General features: G+C 36.6%; 4 protein-coding genes across 13 annotated transcripts; 3 read left to right on the top strand and 1 right to left on the bottom strand.

The window, feature by feature from the left end:
• Positions 1-2396: 2396 nt before the first annotated feature.
• Positions 2397-6439, top strand: LOC125223150 (dolichyl-diphosphooligosaccharide--protein glycosyltransferase subunit 1A-like). Of its 2 annotated transcripts, XM_048126154.1 has the most exons (10): positions 2397-2533; positions 3019-3063; positions 3157-3791; positions 3906-4053; positions 4125-4301; positions 4515-4583; positions 4671-4760; positions 5260-5418; positions 5513-5737; positions 5904-6439. In XM_048126154.1, exons 1-10 carry the CDS (start codon positions 2438-2440, stop codon positions 6093-6095), a joined length of 1836 nt encoding a protein of 611 aa, XP_047982111.1. In that variant the 5' UTR covers positions 2397-2437; the 3' UTR covers positions 6096-6439. The 2 variants fall into 2 exon arrangements, with proteins under 2 accessions (XP_047982111.1, XP_047982112.1); XM_048126155.1 differs by lacking the exon at positions 2397-2533 and having other exon boundaries at positions 3042-3063; positions 3161-3791.
• Positions 5990-8308, top strand: LOC125223151 (outer envelope pore protein 21B, chloroplastic-like). 2 transcript variants are annotated; one of them, XM_048126158.1, is made up of 6 exons: positions 5990-6096; positions 6676-6751; positions 7248-7322; positions 7615-7767; positions 7856-7954; positions 8062-8308. In XM_048126158.1, coding segments are annotated over exons 1-6 (489 nt in total). In that variant the 5' UTR covers positions 5990-6094; the 3' UTR covers positions 8146-8308. The 2 variants fall into 2 exon arrangements, with proteins under 2 accessions (XP_047982115.1, XP_047982113.1); XM_048126156.1 differs by lacking the exon at positions 5990-6096 and having other exon boundaries at positions 6537-6751.
• Positions 8309-10762: 2454 nt separating this feature from the next.
• LOC125219993 (RING-H2 finger protein ATL80-like) lies at positions 10763-11720 on the top strand. Its single transcript, XM_048122093.1, has one exon. The coding sequence runs from the start codon at positions 10912-10914 to the stop codon at positions 11437-11439; it is 528 nt and encodes a 175-aa protein (XP_047978050.1). The 5' UTR covers positions 10763-10911; the 3' UTR covers positions 11440-11720.
• A 5258-nt stretch (positions 11721-16978) lies between these two features.
• LOC125221834 (monosaccharide-sensing protein 2-like) lies at positions 16979-21079 on the bottom strand. 8 transcript variants are annotated; one of them, XM_048124122.1, is made up of 7 exons: positions 20784-21079; positions 20617-20687; positions 20252-20371; positions 19447-20007; positions 17962-18893; positions 17689-17876; positions 16979-17609 (listed from the first exon to the last, which is right to left on the bottom strand). In XM_048124122.1, exons 3-7 carry the CDS (start codon positions 20328-20330, stop codon positions 17168-17170), a joined length of 2202 nt encoding a protein of 733 aa, XP_047980079.1. In that variant the 5' UTR covers positions 20331-20371; positions 20617-20687; positions 20784-21079; the 3' UTR covers positions 16979-17167. The 8 variants fall into 8 exon arrangements, with proteins under 8 accessions (XP_047980079.1, XP_047980077.1, XP_047980071.1 ...); XM_048124120.1 differs by having other exon boundaries at positions 20644-20687; XM_048124114.1 differs by having other exon boundaries at positions 20525-20687; positions 20804-21079.
• Between the last annotated feature and the right edge of the window lie 307 nt (positions 21080-21386).

Below are 21386 nucleotides of genomic sequence, written 5' to 3'. Positions count from 1 at the left end.
TCAGTTCAATCCCGGGTTCATCATTAATCTTGTTGTGGCACTTATCAAGGGTGTTCTTCGAGATAATGCCAAGCGAGACGACAGCCACCCAATCTGCCAATAAGTAAGCAGACCAGAGAATGAATCGGATCCAAAGTCTGCATATATATTTCCTGCGACCACCCAGAGTGATCAGCAAAATCTGCAAGACGAGGCTGAGGATGATGGACACCCTGACTTCCCATTCGTCGAAGAATGTCATCAAACTTAGTGGAAGCACTTCCATAAAGCTTCTCATCTTCTCCATAAGAATCAAGCACCAAACACTAGTCGGTTTATCACAAAAACTACTACATAGACAGCATCAAGTTAGTTCATAGCTTCACAACACAAGCAAGTAAAATGAAAAAAATAGTACTACAACTCAAATCAAACAATGTTAACTCATGTATTTCATCAAAAGTAGCATTTTACTAGACAAGACCAAACATCTTACATTAGCCCTATTTAACCCCTTTTGGGGATTTGTCTCACATTCCTTTGTAATACCTACTCATCAACATTCTAATATTTCTCTTGTTTCTTGTCAATAACACACACACAGATGAAATCAAGCTCAACAAAGGAAGTAAAGAAGAAACAAGGGAGATGTACCTGATGAGAGCATAATCAAACTGTTTCGGCCAAAAAGCAACTTGGAATTTGCATCACCATTGATGATCTTTCTACAAAACTATACAGAAACTGCAAAAAATTTCTCTACTATTTTACCCATCTGCTAGAGTTGAGATAAAAACAGGATCTTTAAAAGCTGAAAATAGTCTCTTTTCCAATTCAAAATGAACAAAAAGCAGTCTTTTTTTGTTTTTTCGTACCTTCAAAATTATTGGACCCAAGAGTAGAACTAGTACTGCTATGTTTATCTTACTACAAGGACAGTTACATTAAATTCCATAGTTCAAATAACTACTCCCTCCGTCCCATTAAGATGATCCACTTTTCTTTTTAGTTTGTTCCAACTAAGATGACTCATTACTTAAAATGGAAACACATTTATCTCTACTTTATTTCCTCTCTCTTACTTTACTCTCTTCTCTCAACACACAAAATAAATTTGCATAAAATCCTGTGCCGCCCAAGAAAGGGGTCATCTTCCTTGGGACGGAGGGAGTACTATTTAATAATAAGCTGATAGGTAAAAAAGTGCTCCCTTCGTTTCACGTTAATCGAGTCATTTTTCTATTTCAGGAAGTTTAAAGTTAATTGATTATTTTTATTTTTAGCAAAAAGTAACCATCTATATAGAGTAAGAGAAAGAAAAAAAGTAGAGAGAATGAAATAGAAAAGAAAAAGTGAGTATTATCATATATGGAAATTACTCAACAATAAAAAAATTTCTTGATTTGTGGAAATTTGCAGCTGAAAGACTTCCCTTTTCGGCCAAGAAAGCAATTCAGTGGTTGATGACTTTTGTCGAATAGTTTGCCTGCACATTCTGTGTTGAAAATGGAGCAACAAATTGATGAAGAAACATTGGAGAAGATGAACTGAAAGAGAAAGCAGAAACTGACATTGATAGGTGAAAAAGGATCCTGCCCCATCTTCTCAACTCTATCAATGAAACTTCAAAAATTAAACTCTATAAAGTTCTTATATGGCGTATTATGTTTTTCACTAAGTTTGTATTGAATTGAGTTAGTTTGTATAATATTGATCACTTTTATGAAATCAATTTGTATATTTTGGCAATTAAGTTGCATGCTAGCAGCTAGCTATTAATACTACGTACTAGCTATACTAAATAATAGAGAACTATAATTTTAAATTTCAAGTTAAAACTTTGTAAAATTACCTAGAAAAAGGTACATTGGCCTAATATCAATTTGCATCTATGCAAAGTTCAATTTAAAATAAAAGGTTTCAAACGAAAAGGAATGATATGCTATATACCTTATGTGAACTTCTTATGTGAGCACCACTCTTGTTTGAAGCACGTTTAACATTGTTCGTTTCAATTTATATATTTAGTTTGATTCTAATACGTAAAAAAATGTTATTGAAATTTTCAATTTCACAAAATTCATAAAAAAATAAAGCATGATTTGTTACTTTATTAATTTATTTGAAATTATAGAGAAAACGAACAAATTCAGTTTTAAATTTTGTAAAATTAAAAATATCAAATAACATTTTTTTTATGTATTAGAAATCAACTAAATATATAAATAAAAACGAATCACGCCAAGCATACATCAAAATGTAAAATATTAGTACTACACGATTTAAATTCAGTTACAAAATAATTGCAAAAGGGAAAACGTTTGTGAAATCAGCCGATATATTGAAAGCGTGTACCGCAAAACGCGATTAAGAGTCTGTTATCAGTTTCCACTTTCATTTTCTTGTTCACACTTCAACTCCAACCGCAGTGCTAATTCCGGCGACGCTTTTTACAGAAATGAATCGCGATCTCTCTCTACTCTTCATTTTCGGATTTTTCTCGCTTTTCTCCAATGTCTGCTCCGATCTCGTGATTTCCAAATTGGATCGCCAGGTAATAACCGTTGCTCTTCTTTTCAGTTTGCAGATTAGCTGTGTTTTTTTTTTCATATTTCTGTTTTGGATTCTCATTTTGGAAATTCAGTGATTTTGATAGTTTTTTTGTGTGTGGGATGGTTAGGGTTTAAGAAGCTGGATGGAAAGATTTGTTATTGTGTAAATTAATGAGCTAGGATTAATAATGCTTTCGTGGCTAGGGTTTTAGCTATTGCTAGTTTTTCCCTCTTGAGATTGGCGTGATTAATGAGAATTGAAGGAGGATATAAAATGGAGAATGCAGTGTTGTTGCTAGGATATAAATATGAATTGATGACTTGCAATGTGAGCTGGATGTAGAAAGAATCATGTTGAATTTTGACTGTGAAATGAAGTTTAGGTATGCTTGCTTTATTTTTTGTGGAGCTCACTGTGATCTTTGTTAGCTTGAATATCTGAAACTTATTGATGTCGGCTTGCTAATTTTTGATGATTTTGGTGCAGATCGATTTATCATCACAGATAGTTCGATTCACTACATCGCTCAAGGTACTTTTTACGCTGGTGTTGCTTGTGGTTCTGTGTTAGAGTTGTTTGCTTTGCATTGTTGTGGTACTTACTATTGGTGTTATCCTGGTCCAGCTAGAAAATAATGGCGCCAAAGCAGTATCAAAGGTTTTGTTGCCCTACCCTGAAAATCAAGCAGAGAACTTGGCTTTCCTTTTGGTGACAATTACTGAAGGGAAAGGAAAAACAAAGACTTCTTCTGACAGGTTGCCTGTTGATGTTATACATCCTGAAGGAATGCCCCCATCATTGACTTGGTATGCTGTCTCTTTGCCTAAGGAACTGAGTAAAGGAGGAAGCTTGACTTTGGAGGTTAAAGCTGTATTCACTCATCTACTGACGCCGTTCCCTGAGAAGATAACTCAGGCTGATGCTCAGCTAGTTGCCTTCCAAGATAGTGCACATTATCTCTCTCCTTATGCAGTGAAGGTCCAGTCACTCACTGTAAAATTACCCGAGCCAAAAGTTGAGTCGTATACAAAATTGGAGAATACCAAGTTTTCTGGTTCAGAAATAAAATACGGTCCTTATGAGAATATCCCTCCTTTCTCACTTCCAACAATTATGGTGCACTTTGCAAACAATAAACCATTTTCGGTTGCTCAAGAGTTGGTGCGTGAGATAGAGGTTTCCCATTGGGGAAATGTGCAAGTCACAGAAAACTATAATCTCATTCATGCTGGTGCTGAGCTTAAGGGAGAGTTCTCAAGGTACAGTAATACCCTCTATCAGGAGAATCTCTTTTCATGATTGACCCAACATGTTTAAGATAGCCTTCATTTTGGGATATTAAGTGTATTTATCTTTCCTGTCGGTGATTTCAGACTGGACTATGAGGAACGACCCCATGTTAGAGGGGCATCAGCACTAAGAAGTCTTGTCGCTAGACTACCAGCAAGAGCCCATTCTATTTACTACAGGGATGAGATTGGGAACATTTCTACTTCCAATGTATATAGTGATTCAGTAAAGGTGGGTCTTGATCCCCTCTGAAATGCTCTGATTTGATTTCCTTGTTGTATAACCATTCTAGTGATGTGCAGACGCTTCTTGAAATTGAGCCGCGGTACCCAATGTTTGGTGGTTGGAGAACAACTTTCACAATTGGATATGGGTTGCCACTTCAAGATTTCTTGTTCAAGTCAGAGGGAAAACGTTTCCTAGATATCACGTTTGGTTGTCCAATGAATGATATGGTCATTGAAAATATCTACGTGAAGGTATTCTTTGATTCTTAGGATGCAACATAACTATTCTGGATCTTAATTGAACTAAGAAGTATGAATATGAAGTTAATGGTACGGTGCTGGCATAACTAGAGATTTGCTTGCTTCTATATTCCTGGTGTATTAACACCCATGTGCTTGATTTCTTTCTTTATTTCCTTCTTTTGGTTATGATTAGTTGTTGATATAGCTATTCTGCAATTTCAGGTCGTTTTGCCAGAGGGGTCAAAGGATATTTCTGTTGTGGCTCCATTTCCTAGCAAAGAGACTCGAGAGGTGCGACTAAATTGCATTTGAATCCATACTTCTTTCCAAGCAATTAACTGTACATCTGTTCTTTTACTGTTTCTTGATCTGATGCAGATAAAACTTTCACACCTCGACATTGCTGGAAGACCAGTCGTTGTATTGGAAAAAAAGAATGTTGTCCCGGAACATAATCAAAATTTCCAGGTAATTTGCTGAAATATTTTACCATATGAGAAAAATATACCAGTAATTGAGAAACTAAATTTCTCTTCAAATGGCATAAAAGACCAACTTCCATTGGAGAAGTCAGTAATGATCATCATAATCTACACATGTTCTTTTCCAGAAGCTTGGCATCGTTTGGGAAATTGAATTAAGGAAAAGGTGGTTGGCAATACATACATGTTATCTAAAGTTGTTAATACTTTTCCATGATTCTGAGAACACCTTAAACACTCTTTGGAGCAACTGTAGACGGCATAGGGGATATGTTCGAGTGTGTTTGTTAGATGTAATATTTCACATCTCATTAGACATATAGGAAAATACTTGTTTGTGGAGAATACTATCTCGATGTGGACAATAACTACCGTATCACACTTAGTTTGCTCTCTTTTGCTAATTCAGTGTCTACCAAATGAGAATAATTCTCTCCCTCAGTTTCTCATTATCTGGATCTTTTTTTTTTTTTTTGTGGGGAAAGGTTTACTACAGGTTCAGCAGTTTATCTCTCCTCCGAGAGCCATTGATGCTGGTTTTTGGATTTTTCCTCTTTTTTGTCGCATGCATAGCATATGTGCATGCAGACTTCACAATCTCCAAGTCTTCATCTTCTTATATAGCAAAACTTCAATGGGACGAGGTATGTTGATATTCTCCTCCTCTATCTTCGGTTGGTAAATAAATCGATATTGCCAATTCTCATACTCAGATTATTGATTGATTAAATTTTACAGGTCCAAACTGCAACCCAGCAGTTCCAGAACATCATGAGCTGTGTATTGGTCATTCACGACAAGCTAGATGCCTCTCTGCGTGACCTTTCAAGGACAGGCGACGTGCAGGCTTGCAAAGCAGCACGCAAAACTGCAGACTCTATTCTTAAGGAACTAACGAAGGAATTGAAACCTTTGTTGTCGTTCTTGCAATCTTCTCCGCAGGCGCTTCATATAGTGCCCAAGGTAACATTCTGCCATTCTGTTATTTTATATTTTAGAGCTTATATATATTATATACCTGCTCATTGCGTATTCATGTGGTCCATCTCTTAACTTTCCGGAATTATAAGCAAATGAACGTGCAACAGATCCCGATGGGCTTGACTTTCTCTGATATGTACATACACAGGTGGACGAATTGGTGGTGAAGGAGAAGGAACTGCAAGAGAAGGTGATGCTGAAACACTCCACGGTCGTGGATTCTTACGAGAAGAAGTCCGGTGGTCGGGACATCGACAAGCGCGTCGCAGCGGTTCAGCAGAAAATCACACTCTTGAGACAGGAAGTTGATGATCTTCTTGAAGTAATCGACGAGATATAATGTAGGTTGGAAATGAGATGAGATTTTAACAAAATAGGTGGTAGACATTTCATTCTCAATTTCTGCTCCAATTTTGTTGCGACTTAGAAACTATCTGCATTTATTTGAAGTTAAACTTATATAGGACTAGGGTCTAGGAGTATAACACAGGAATTTGTGCGGCATTGCAAATTTTATAGAATGTTGCACTATTTAGATTATTCCTATCATTCTCAATTTCAATAAAACATAAAATAAAACATGTATTTTCCAAAATAAGACCCTGATTGATTATTATGTAAATAGTTTTTGAGCAAAATTGACCATGTATCCCATTTTAATTTATGACTTGAGTTGTTTTTCTAGTATAACTGTTAATTAATTGAAAACGTTAAATTTAACTATATTTGGAGACACGAGTTTTGGCGGTATAGCTATTTAGTGACGCTTAAATCCAAAACCTTCAAATTGCGATTTCCGCCATATCCATTAGTAGTTAGTACTGTACCATTTTTGAGCTTTGGTAGCTACAAGTCTACAACCAAACCCTAGAAAGATTCAACATTTCTTTGTTTGATTCACAAATGGAAACTTCGCTTAGGTATGGTGGAGATTCCAAAACTCTGCGAATTCACGCCAAGGAAAAAATCCCCATTTCCCCCAATTCCATCTGCCAGGTTGAAAATTCTTCTCTTTTTCTTTTTTTTGCTGATTAATCTCTTCTACAATCGTGTTTGCTTACGCAGTTACCAGACTCCAGACTGTATTTGGTACTTGCTTTTACTTGTATTTAGTAGCTCAAATTTGAGTGTAAAATGATGTGTTGTTTCTAGTTAGAGATACGGTGTGAAACTGAACTATGTTGTTAAGAAATGTTGTTTCTAGTTATGATTTGGAAGCGATTGCTATTTTTTTGTGTTGATTGATGAGTTTTCTCAAGGTAGCTCCTTTACCTGTTTAATTGGATTATTCTGGTTTTCGATTAGTAGCTCTTTAGCTCATCTCCTAATCATACAACGTTAGATATGCTGAGAATCCTTGGTTTCTTGTTTTCTCGCAAGTTGTTTAGAACGACGTTCAAGAGGTTGTTCGATGTCACTTTTTTTATTAGATTCTCGTGCTTTTTTTTATTCGTGCTTAATTGTTAACTTGTTTGTGTCTTTTGATTGGAAGATTCAAGGAGAGCTCGACACGAAGCTTGGAGCTCCTACTTTCGTGCACGGCTTGATTAGATACTTCCATCCCGAGGTGTATTTTTTTCGTGTTTTTCAATTGGTTAAATTGATTTCAATTTATCACATCTTCAGCTCAATTTATCCCAACAGCTTTTGATGTGTCATCATTTAGACAAAAGAAGGTAGCTCCTTATCATGTATACTAAAATTTGGAAATATAAGTACGAAAATCATGGGATTGTTTCTTTTATTATGAGATGAGTGATTGCACATTTTTCTTTTTCATCCATCGTAGTATTTGATTTGCTTTCCATAGATATAAAATGTAGTATCCAGAGTTTGACATGTTTCCCGGCCTTTTTTAGTCATCGGCTAGCCTTGGTGTGGGACTTCGATACAATAAGCGGGATAAATTGCACTACCACGTACGTGGGAAGAAGGCATTTCCAGTGACTGCAGATAAATTGTTTAACTTCCATGTTAAGGGTCGTTGTAATATCGATGAGGACTTGAAGCAGGTTACTCTTATTCTCATTGCCCTAGCATGCTATTTTCTTGATTTTTTTTCCGGGCCAACCATCAACCTTAACGCTATGTTGGACGCAGTTTGATTACTCTGCTGCTACTGAGTTTGTTTGGAACATCTTTGATGTTAAAAAGAGCCAGGATGTACGCATCAAGTTGGGATACGATGTTATCGATAAGGTACATTTGCTCTCCTAGGGGAGTTCTTTACTCTACCTCACTGTTTGTCCCAAATGAAATGAAATCTCGATCATCCTAACACTCGCCTTATATGGTCATGTCTGCAGACTTCATATTTGCAGGTTCGGGAGAACAATTGGACATTCAATCTTGATCAGAACCGGAGATGGAATGTGAGGTACGACCTCTAAACACATGGCCCGATCCTGTGCCTGTGATGATCTATCATTCGGATTGACTGTAATCATGATGCTTTTAACTGTAAATCCTTAGGAGTTGTCGATGTTGAAACCAGAATTCATTTTTGTATACCTATTGAAAAATTTATGCAAATGCATTTTGAATGTGTTGTCACAGGCGTTATAATGCTTTTTCTTTCTATGAAGGTTGTGCAGTTACAGTCGTTATTTTATTTGAATTTTTCAATATTTCCATACTCTTTGTTCGCGTAGTTGAGCTGTATTCATTTTTTGGTCGTCCCGTTAAGTAGTTTCTCTTTTATGACAAAAATCAACAGATTTAATCTCCCTTTATGGATGTTTTAGCTATAAAACTGGGAGTGATATTTACTAAACGATGTTACTAATTTACTATTTTCTGTTTTGGGTTATCCATAAAATTACTTACATTCTATTTGTATTAATTTTCACTAATAATATTTTAATTATTTTTTTCTATCTCTCATCTACTTACTAATTTTGCATTAAAATGTGTGTTGTCTACTATCAATACTATTAACGGGGACGAAGGTAGTAAATGTATGATACCTCACATCGAATTATGGTTCCACTTTCTAAATCGGAGTTCAACAATTTAATTCAACTTTCCGATGTCGGATTCTAGGTCACAAGCCAAAATTGTAACTTTATGCAATGCTCTAAATTTTAATTAAAAAATCGAAAGTTCATGTCACGCTTTAGAAATTGGGTTTAATTAATTGCATAGCATATGTTTCTTAATAGATTAGGTTACTACTAATATCAGTTCCTAAATCTGGGTAGGGTCAAAAATTCGACCCAAGAAAGTGGGTTAGGATCGGGTCGGATTGCTTTACTGTCAACCTCTGGATTCAAATTAATTTTGGGTGGGTCGGTCCACTCTCTTTCCACTAATATATTTATATATTAATGCGACAAATTTGAGTTGAAAAGTGCATTATTATTGCACCCAAAAAATGGTTTTAATTGAGGCTTTCATTTGTAGACACACAAAGTGCTTCGAGATTACGTGTGGATCGGATCCATTTCCACTCAAGTCAAATGGTTTGGACTATGAATATCATGGGCCAAGTAATGATTTAATGATTTGAAATCGCAAAGTTGTCATTTGGATTGATCACAATTTTGCAATTGGTTTGATATAAGTTTCTTTTAGATTTTATGGGTACTAAGTATGATCTCGTTCACTGAAGCAAATCTTACACGTAAAGGGATATTAACCAATTCTACTGTGATTTCGTTTCCAAACCAATCAGTGTGGTAGGAGTAGTGTCTTAGTAATTTTTTTACGTCACACTTTTTATGTAAGATAACTTATATATGGATATTGCGACGCGCGATTATATGTGAGTCATTAATTAGTTAATATCTGTACTCATGTCTCATCACGTTCGATTGCTTATTCATTGAAGCATATATGGTTCATATATGAGAGGAGACAAACTAAACTCCAATGAGATTTGATTTTTGTGACTCATTTAGGTATATAATATGGTTCATATCTCTTTTATTTGAATGAGGATATAACTAGCAAATATAATTGCTAAATGATGTGTGGTCTCAAATTCTTTCACATACTTGAGTTTAACAAAAGTGCATATCAAAGCTAACTCCTTTTGCTTTAAAAAACAATAATCTTGTAGGAAGCATATTTTTCTTGACCACTAATCATGTGATTTTATGCCCAACTACGCCTCAAAACTTAAAGTAGTAGTACTAATTTAGGCTAGTCCACAAGTAATGGAATTTTATTCAATAATTTCTTGAATTTTTAATATACTATTATTCCTATTCACTCAGCAAAAGTCTCGGAAGAAAATTAAATAATGCTATAAGAACTTAGGTATCTTTTTCGCGTGGCCTTAAAATAGGGGGTGGAAGAGCTATTGACAATATAATAGCATTATTTTATTCAGTAAAATATACTCTTACTCACACGGACGCTACTAACATGATCTTAGCTAACAAGTAAAAATTTAGTAGTCCATACATAATTGTCAGAGGTAAATCAACTATAATTAAAAAAGAAAAGAATAATAATTTTTACAATTATAGTTACTGAATATATCATATACCAACGTAATAAAGTGGAGTACTTTTATAGTCAAACAAATATATGAAAAAAAATAGTAACTATCAAGAAAGTGGAAATTTTGATCTTTTTACTTCTGATTAGAATAAGGTAAATAATAAATAAAACATTACAAATAAGAAAAAATGAGTCCCAAAATAGATTTACTTTGTCGGTTTGGAGATAGAAATGCTTCCTTGGTAACATGATTATTAATTCAATGATCTAGACCGATAAAAGCATAGTTTGGTAACAACTAACAACAGATTAACATGCTTCACACATATACTAGTTTTGATTTAATTTTAAATTTAATCGCAACTTAGCTTATTTTCAGCCACATGTATTTATAATTGTATGTAGTCCAATCACATTTCACGTACCAAAATAAAACTCAATTAATTATCTGATCAATTAGGTCCAACTCTAGTTGATTGAAATCATAGAATTTCTTAAATATTTTGCACAAATAAATGAACTAAAAATGTTCCCAAAGTAGCAGGGATAGTAGATTTTCTTCTAAATTGCATAAACGCCCCTGCATTAACGGTATTTCCCAAATCAAAATGTTAGTTTAAAATCAAATCGAAAATAAACTTCAGCTTAAGCTTTCTGCTCAAATCAAGCACACACACACTCTCTCTCTCTACCGAACTTTCTCTCTCTACATGACCGCCCGTTCACGGCAGCTCGGCGGCTCGCCTTCCGAAACCCCCTCCCCGCCGGCCGACGCGCTCGACTCCGATTTCGTCGTCATCCTCGCGGCGCTCCTCTGCGCCCTAATCTGCGTGCTCGGCCTCGTCGCCGTCGCGCGCTGCGCCTGGATCCGGCGCCTCGCCGGGAGATCGGCGCCGCCGTCGCAGCCGCGGCGGTCGGCGGCGAACAGAGGCGTGAAGAAGAAGGTGCTGAAGTCGCTGCCGAGGGCGACGTACGGCGAGGACGCGGAGCAGGCGGCGAAGCTGTCGGACTGCGCCATTTGCCTGGCGGAGTTCGCCGCCGGCGAGGAGATCCGCGTGCTGCCGCAGTGCGGCCACGGATTCCACGTCGGATGCATCGACACGTGGCTCGGATCGCACTCGTCGTGCCCGTCCTGCCGCCAGATACTGGTGGCGGCGCGCTGCCGGAAATGTGGCAATTTGCCCGCGGCGGAGGGCGGCGGCGACGAGGAGAATCGCGTGAATAGGTTTTTGCCTTGATTGAATTTTTTTTTGAAATCTCTCTCAGTCTCAGCTGCTTGAAATTAGGGAATAGGGATTGCGAAATGGAAGGATTACGAAAGCAATCGATTTTTTTTTTTTTATTTTGTATAGATTGAAATTTGTGGTTTGAGTGGCATTGTTTGGAAGCTCGCAATCACAAAATTTGGTAAGTTAGGTTTTTAGGAAGATTTTATTTTTATGGATAGTATGAAGTTATTTATTCAATGTTTTTGTAATTTATTAGCGGTGAAAAATTATATTATATTTTTAAATACTTATTTATACCGTTTTCTACAATTTATTTTCAATAATTTTGTCATAATCCAGAATTAATTGTTAGTGATTGAAAAAAGTGAAAATAGAATGTGCTCTTAAACTTCCCTTTTATTTGATCTATCTGAATTCTAGTATGAATGTATACACTGGGGCCTATGTAATTTAAATATTTATGTTGTAAATATAAATTACTACCTCCGTCCCTCAAAATTTGCTACACTTTGACCTGACACGGGTTTTAAGAAATGTAATGGAAAGTGAGTTGAAAAAGTTGGTAGGATGTGGGTCCTACTTTTAAAGTATTAATTTTATAATAAAATGTGAGTAGGAATAAGTTAGTGGAATATAGGATCCACTACCAAAAATGGTAAAAGTGAAGTGTATCAAATTTTCAGGGACGGACCGAAATGGTAATATGTATCAAATTTTCAGGGACAGAGGTAGTAATATACAATACAAATATTAAAATAAAATCTTTTATTATACACTTTTGAAAATTCACTACATACTTATTTCTAATATTTTTACTAAATAGTAGGACGAGTAGTAATTACAGAAAAAAAAAATGAATAATCTTTCATGAATAAGTTCAACAAATGACTAGGATAAATCAATAAATCAATTAAAAAAACATGATAATTTTGTCATCATTGAGAACTTGAGAATGAGATTCCATAAGTAAAGATACAAACTTTTTTATCATCAATTAATCAGGCAGGCTTTATGTCCAATCAATTAAACTTAAAATGGAGGTGAAATAGGGCCAAGATCCCCTGCTGTGTGCACAGCCCCTGCTGTGGCAAATACACACACATTCAATTGTTTTATAATAAATAAAACTAATATTTTAATATTTATACTTTAACAATTAAAAAATATTTGTATGGAACAGCACCTCCTGCTGTGCTAACAGCCACAGCAGGGGATCCAAACCCGGTGAAATATCACTTAATCATGCAGGTGAAATAGAGTAGCTTCTAATTACTACTCGCTCCGTTCCATATTTGGAGTCACATTTAGTTACGGCATAGATTTTAAGGAATTAGTGGATGGTATAATAAATGAAGTGAAATGGTAAAGTGTGTAATAATTGAAGTGAGTTGGTTGAAGATGAGTCCCTTTTTGACTTTTTGGTTTTTTATTTTTGTTTTAGTTTATTTTAATGTAGATAATGACATTTTGATGTAATTTTGATGAACAATGGGTAAAATTGTATGATCAAATATGAAAAATTCTAAATGTGACTCTAAAATTGGGATGGACTTTTATGGCAAAATGTGACTCCAAAACTGAAACGTAGGGAGTATTACTTTGTTTTTTCTTTTTTTTTTTTAACTAAAAATCATTCCCAATTTTTTCATGTCTTTTCTGCACTACTATTCCACTGCTAGCCAATTTTGGCTCTAAATAGGTAAGTATATTTATAATAAAAAATAACTATAACAAGAAAAAGAGTGACCGGAGCTATTTATTAAAAAAATTATCTTCTTAAACACAACCAATAAAATAGTGATGAGTTGGTTAGATAGTGGTCGAATTTTCTTACACATATATATACACTTGTCGTATCAGGTTTGATGGAGGTTTTAATGGTATCTATATTTGATAAATGTAAGGAAACGAGAGGTATGTATTTATTGTGAATAAAAAAGTTTAATATTTTAATCACACAAGTTACTAATTTTACTCCCATGATTGTTTTAATTATTTATTTATAGACTTGATCGATTGTTTATTCATTAGATATTAGTCAAATCAATTAGTGACACTTAAGTTTTTAAGTCGGTAGCCAAATAGTAGTACAACCTAATTAAAGACATCAATATGACAATGTTGATGAAATCACATGCTTTGTTTTACAATATACTTTATGTCCTATTTCTTGTCGAATTTTACATGTGTTGGATGATGTTTCAACAATATGAAAGAAATTAAGTAATATCCATTCGATTCGTTTTAATTTAATTAATTTATATTCTTTTCCTAAACGTTTCAATGATCCAAACACCATTTATTTAAATAAAAATTGTCCCAAAATTAAATGTCTGAATTAAATTCGGACAAAGAGAACATAATTTTTCATAGAATTTTCAAAATAGCATGAGAATGAATTTTAGTATTAATTTAATGTGCTTTTTCTCATTTCTTATCTTCTGTAGGCTCCTAAGTAGATCGAGGAGAGAAAAAAGTGAAATGTGCATACTTAAACACTGAACAAATCGGAAGATAAATTGTATCCTAGTTGGTAAAACGTTTCATCCCATCAATATATCGAAGGTTTGAATAACCCAATTTCCCATCTTAAATAAGAGTAGCTATATTGAAAATTTTTTAAAAAAAATTAATTTAAATAATCAATAAAAAATCATTTATCTTTTTCGTTTTATTATACTATAAGTTGTGATGCCCGAAGAGTTTGGTAAACAAACTAATAAGCAAAATGTAGAATTATTGAAGGGATCATTGAATACGTGTTGAAATTTTGATCATACCAATAAACTTCCACTCCAACTACTATCCATTTTTCATTACATTAATCATCCAAACCTTACTCAACATTAGGTTGTAATAATAGTGAACTTATATTAATTAATAAATGGATTAATTTTCGGAAAAAAAAACATACAAAATTTAGTATTATTTTTGTACTCCTATCATTTTAAAAATATTGCAACTATAATATCATATTTTTGTATATATAGAGGGAGTGGAAGCATGCCAAAATAAATTACTGGAGTACTATTTACAGTGGACTTAGCTAATAAATAGCTTAATTACTTAGTGGATGTAATTATTTTAAAGTGTAAAAGTTAGGCGAAGATAAAGGAAAAAGATAAGATTGTAGATAGTTATTACACCCAAAAATTCATGCCACTTAATGCTAGTGTTACTATCTAAATAATTGATTAGTAATTTAATATCATTTTCAGGATGAGCGCCATAATTATATAGTTGGAATAAACATAAAATATCGAATATTGTTGTGAAAGAAATAGACTTTTTGTATAAGTTGACGTAGACCGAGTCTTCTTCGTTCATGAATAGTGAATTCTACTAGTATGACCAAAATCTAGAGTTACGAGTTTACTCTGTTAGACTCATCACAAACGCAACGTTTATATGCGCAAATTCCGTCAGACCTAATCATAAACGCAACGTTTACAGGCATGAATGCCAGAAAATTATTTTGTCCCAATTGTTATATTTTTATCTTCTCTTGAGAATGCTTTTTCAAGTGATTCGGTTCACTAGTAGGTGATTGTTGTATAGCAATTTGCACGTTATTTAGTACTCCGTAGTATATGAATACTACTATTATGACTAAAATCTTAAGTCACAAGTTAATCATTTTAGACCTAATCGCACACGCAACGTTCACAAACGCCAAAAAAATGTTTTGTATTGGTCATATTTTTTAAATTTCTCTGAGAGTACATTCTCGAGCGATTCAGTTCACTGGTAGGTGATGGTTATATAATTAAAAAAAATCAGATTCTAAAAAAAGTTTCTAAAAATGGCTTAGTGGGGCCCTCCTCACCCGCCCGATGTGTGAGTCATTGAATGTACAAGTAGTCAGATAAATAAATAAACGTTCTAATAATGTCAGCTGGAGCAAGACACGTGTTATCATGTTCACTATGGTTAGTAGAGTATATCCTCTAGGGCTGGCAATTTTTAACACGACACGATAACACGACACGAACCGATACGAAATTAATGGGTTTGGGTCAGAGCTTATCGTGTTCGTGTCCTTATCGGGTCGACCCATTAAGGACACGAAAATTCCGTGTCGTGTTCGTGTCGGGTTCGTGTTATCCGTGTTCGTGTCGTGTTCGTGTCGTGTTCGTGTTATCCGTTAACACATAATATTTTAATATTACTCCCTCCGTCCCACTTTAGGAGTCCCGGTTTACTACTTTTAGGTGTCCCACTTTAGGAGTCCCGGTTGGAATATTCCATAATTGGTAATAGGCCCCACATTCCACTCACCTTTTTTCACTCACATTTTATTATAAAACTAATATATAAAAGTAGGACCCACATTCCAGTATCTCTTTTCACCAACTTTTCTTTTATATTTCTTAATACCCGTGCCGAACTCAACCGGGACTCCTAAAATGGGACGGAGGAAGTATTATTCTTATTAACATATAATTTTTAATATTATTATTCTTATTAACACATAATATTTTAATATTATTATTCTTATTATTTTCATTTTTCAATACTTATTTTCGTGTCATTAATGGGTTCGTGTCGTGTTCGTGTCGTGTTGACCCGAAACGGTTCGTGTCGTTAATGGGTTGGTGTCGTGTTCGTGTCTGAGGGTAGCGGGTCGTGTTCGTGTTCGTGTTTGAGGTTTTCTTAACGGATCGTGTTCGTGTTTGTTGTTATCGTGTTCGTGTCGTTATCGTGTCGACACGATAACAACCCGACACGCACGATTTGCCACCCCTAATATCCTCTATCTTCAACCTCATGCAAAGAACATGCTCCAACCTCATATTTTTTGATAAATCAGGCATAATATGTGATTTTGGCTTCTTATATTTATTTGTTTTAAGTTAAACGTTACATTGGAAAAGAGTGTGAGCTTTTAACTTAGTAGTTTTCATTGGAACAAGGCATTACTTAGGTTTCTTTGTCTATTTTTGGTAGTTTTGAGGAAACATGTTTTTTCCTTGTATTCTAGATGGTGTTCAATGCATTAACTGAAATTTGCAAAACATAATTAAAAATTAACGACTGGCTCTCCTTTAAAGAATATGTATATTAGGATTATAAAACTAAACAAATTAAACCGTTTATTGTTTTAAATATATAAAAGAAGAAACTAAGCCAATTATTGTGGAAATGAGAAGTATTGAATCTTCAATTTAAAATACAGAATTAGTTTGGTATACTTGGAGCTCTGAGTTACTTGAAATATTGTTACTAGTTTACAAATATTTTTTTTTAAGTCCACATAAATTTGATTCCAATTCTAGAATTTATTAATTTTCATTTGATAAAACCTCATGATATATAAATTTAAATCGTAGTTGTAGTTTTTTTCAAAAAAATAATACTGAGATGAATGGCTGATGAAGCGATAGGCTTTCAAAAATGAACCATTTTAAAGGGCTCAATTTCAGAAATCTAGCCCAAAATTGTACCCCTATTATGAGAATCCTATTTTTATACAAATTCTATCTGTTATTTAAATTAATTTTTTTTACATGTATGGCATATATCTCATGTAACATGTAATAACATTTAATGAAAAAATACCATTAAAATAAAATTAAAATGCACCCAAAAATTCAAATCTGGGACCTCTCATTGTAACAAAATGCTTAAGCAACTGTAAAATTCAAAGAGCAATGCTACTGCACACTGCACCAAACTGCTTGGGATGGCACCACCATCCACGTCAGCACGGCCGACGGTTCGAGCTCCGTCCCGCGGTCTATTCGGTCTTGGCGGCCCCTTGCTTGGCCCCGACGGCGAAGAACTCCGTGATGACCTCCAACGGCATCCCCTTCGTCTCCGGCACCCTCAAGAAGATGAATATCCACGAGACGACGCAGACTACAGCGTAGATCCCGAACACGCCGGCTAAACCGATCGAGGTCAGCATCACCGGGAGCGTGTATGTGACGATCACGTCGCATATCCAGAAGACCAACGCGCATATGGCAATGCAGATTCCGCGCACCCTGGTTGGGAAGATCTCCGAGCATAAGATGTTCGGGATCGGCCCGTACCCCATCACAAACGTGCAGAAGTAGATAACGACGCAGACGGTCGAGACGACGGCGTGGACGACCTCTCCGAAATCGAAGACATTCCCGATAACGAGAGCGACGAGGGATATCACTAGAACTGGTATTGTTGTCAGCAGCAGTGACCTGAAAATAGCAACCGAAGCCGGCTTAGCTTCGACTACGCATTTGATGAATATATGAAATTTGGATACGAAAGTCATACCTTCGACCGGCCACATCCATGAACCTCATAGCAACGGCGATGCTCGGAAGCATCAAGAGATTTGTGACGGCGCTGATGAGGAAAGACGCAGAGTTGGAGCCGAGGCCAAGGTTCGAGAGAAGAACGTCCACCCCCGCCTGCTGAAGGATTTGAGGCGTGTAGTAGAGAACGCCGTTGATACCGGAAAACTGCACCGAAGAAAGGATTCATCAGCTAGTAAACACGAGAGGCGTCCGTTTAAAACACGAGGTTAGTTTTAATAAGTATTCGTACCTGCTGCAGTATTTGGATCCCGATCCCGACAATCAAAGCCCTTTTCACCCCTGGCTCGAGAAGGGCCGCCAAAATCGAGACTTCTCCAGCAGATTGCGAAGGGTGCGCCATTGCAGGTCCGGCTGGGCGCTGATTCATAAGATCTTTCGAGAAAAGGGCCGGTTGGCTCACTAAAGCCGCCGCCTGGATATAGTCTCCGTCGACATTAGCAGCGTGATCTCCGGGGATTGAAACGAGAGAGCCTCGTCTCGAGCCAGGGAGACCACCCTCCTGGTGCAAATATATCCTCTTAAAACCTCCCTCTTTCGTCCCGTCTTCCCCTTCTCGTTCGGACCATTTCCACGCCAACTGCCAGCCACCGCCGATGCCCATGCTACTCGCATCTCCGGCATTCCCCTGCATAGCCAGGACGCTGCCGTGGGATTGAGGCCCCATTCCGTCCTTCTCTAGACTCGTTGTTTGGCGTGAAATCAGCGGACTATGCAAGTTATCGTCGGACTCTACATCATCCGATCTGTAACCCTCGCCTTCTTCTCTCTGCAAGCTCTCTTCGTCCCACTCTTCGTCGTTCTTCATATTAGGCTCGGCGGTGCTGAACATGCTGCCGAAGTTTGGGAACAGCATGCTTCGCATGCTCCCCGTCTCCGGAAGCTTCTCGTGGACGCTGCCGAAGAGCGTCACTAGAGGGTCCATAAGAGGCACGCTCGGAGTTACCAAGCTTCCTTGGCGAGAGACGATGCTGAGACGGCTCTGCCCAGTGACGGGCTTCGCAATCCACGAGAGCCCCTCCTCAGGTCCGTAGAGTTTGATTGCGCCTCTGTCTGCGGTCGGCTCCTGGTCTTCGTCTAACTCATCTGCTGGACCGATGATGTACTCTTCTATCGATGCATCGCCACCGACAGCGAGGCCTTCGACCAATAAAGCCATTTCACCTGGGGATGAAAGAAGCCCGATTAGTCTAATTTACACCTCGTTCAAAACGTATTTCAACAACGCTGTTATTCATATCCGTACAACTACGCCCATCGTAAGAACATTCTAGCATTCGATATTACGACCTTCTAAAATTTTCAATCGATGCCGAACCAGACATTGCAGAAAGTACGAAAGAAAATGCTATTTCGACAATGGTAACCGAAGTTCTATAGATTTTTAGCTCGTTGTAACACTTGCTAGACTAACATACCAATTAGAAACATCGAGCACGTGATTTTCGACATGAATTTCAAGAGAGGGCAAAAGGAAATATTTTCAACAACCATAGACAACTCAGTACAAACAAAATTAAATGTATAAGATGGTAAGAAGGTTGTCGTGTCCAAATCGCAAAAATCAGGCATCACGTCGATAAGACTAGTAATTAAACAGTTGCTATCAAGCAAGATCAGCTACACCACAAGTTAAAACGGCGTGATAAGCAACGTTAAGTCATGCCATTCAATACACAAAGTGACATTTAAAAGTTTCTAAATTGAGCAAACATACCAGAAACGTCCTCCCTGCCACGTAGTCTCTGCAGCACTCGTTTGGCCTCGAGCATCTTCCCTTTACTCACGAGCCATCGAGGAGATTCAGGCAAATAGAAGACAGTCAAAGCAAAATACAGAAGAGCCGGGACAGAAAGAACTCCCAGCATCAACCGCCAGCTAGGCGAGGCCAGCAACGACATCCCAAAAATCATACAATACGCCAGAAACATCCCACCTGAGCCCGTGAACTGAGGGAGTGTATTCAGCAGGCCTCGTATCTCAGAGGGTGCAGTCTCGGATATATAAAGGGGGACGAGAGTAACAGCAAGTCCAATACCAAACCCATTCAACAGCCTTGCTAGGAGCAGGACATAGACGTTAGGCGACCACAGCATTATAATCCCACTTAGGAAATAGAACATGGACGAACAAATTAGCATAGGACGTCGACCAACCCAGTCTGAAATCGTCCCCGAGCAAGTAGTGATGAGCGTGGCACCAATGAGGGACATTGCCACGATAAGCCCTTCAATGGCGGCCGACAACTCAAGCTCTTTTTTAATGTAAACAACAGCACCTATCACACAAGGATTAACCAGATAAGCATAAAAACGAAAACTTTAACCAAATGCTACTAATTGATGCCAAGAATCAACAATACAAGCATGATTTTTTTCAAGATTAGACACAAAACAATATGAATCAACAACACAGAGCTTGATTATCCACAATATAACTCTCTACAACACTTCAAACATATGTAAATCAATCAATCTATCATAAAAAAAACTACTAAAACATAATCAAAGTTGAGAAATAACCAGCAATGGTTGCATTATCCCATCCCTGCAAGAAGTTGCCAATTGTGGCAGCAATAGCCACCAATGCAGCTCCGTTCATCTTCTCAAAATCGAAATCAGCAAACTTCAACCCTCAAATCTCTGTCCAAACCAAACACAAAGATCAATAAAACAGTATCAATTCAAGAAAGAAGAATGCAAAACACAGATCCTCATAAACCTAGGCTCAAAAATCAGATTCAAAATTAGCCATCAACATCAAGAAAAGGGCAGAGAGAGAGATGGTATTATTACCTATTGAGAAAAGCTAAAAGGGGAAAAATTGAAATAAGCTGCTCAACTCACTACGCCTACTAGCAAAGTGTGAAATAGATATTTACTACTACCTCACTAGCTTTAAATAGAGAGAGAACCTAGATAGTGAGAGACAACCGTTCGAGGACAGCTATGTAAGAATCTGAAATATCAGCAAACATGGGATGAAATTTGTGGGCGGAATTTGACAAACTAATGTCTCAAAAGAGCATCTTTTAATGTAAAAGTGAGACTAAACTGAAAGCAAAACGAGGTAACCTTCATCAGCATCCATGTGGAAAGACAATCATTCGATTAAAGAGTAAAGACTGCTCCTTTATGAAAGGATTCCTCAAAACTACAGAGCCCAAAACTTAACACGCGAATTCAAGAAAGCCCATGAGCTCAAATTCGGAATCTTGGAAAAAGATCGAATCTTTGGGAAGGAAAAATTGGATCTTTTTTAGACAGCAGAAGCTAGATAGAGGGAATTGAGTTTGATGAAGAATATGACAGAAAATATTAGATACTGTGAATTCTTGGATCCATCAATTTTCAATATCAAGCAATCACGAGTTGTATTGTGACTGATGATTATTCCTTTTTGTTTAATGTTTTTTATTAACTCTGTTGTTTTTTTTAGTATTACTGTTTTGATTGATTTTCTTAGTCGTTTCTGGATAAATGTAGAAACTAGTCTCTTTCATTTCCACTTCAATTTTGGGTAAATTGTTTGGGAAAAATACCAAATTTGATCAATTTCAAAAATGATCTAAGTGGTATAATAATTTTGATATATTTTTTAATCGTAACATGTCGAAATTACAGTGTGTTATGTCTGAATTTATTGATGTGATGCGTA

Source organism: Salvia hispanica, chromosome 4, assembly GCF_023119035.1.
Source record: "Salvia hispanica cultivar TCC Black 2014 chromosome 4, UniMelb_Shisp_WGS_1.0, whole genome shotgun sequence".
Taxonomy (NCBI): Eukaryota; Viridiplantae; Streptophyta; class Magnoliopsida; order Lamiales; family Lamiaceae; genus Salvia; species Salvia hispanica.
Note: the sequence above shows the minus strand (reverse complement) of the source record. Positions and strands in the feature narration are given on the sequence as shown.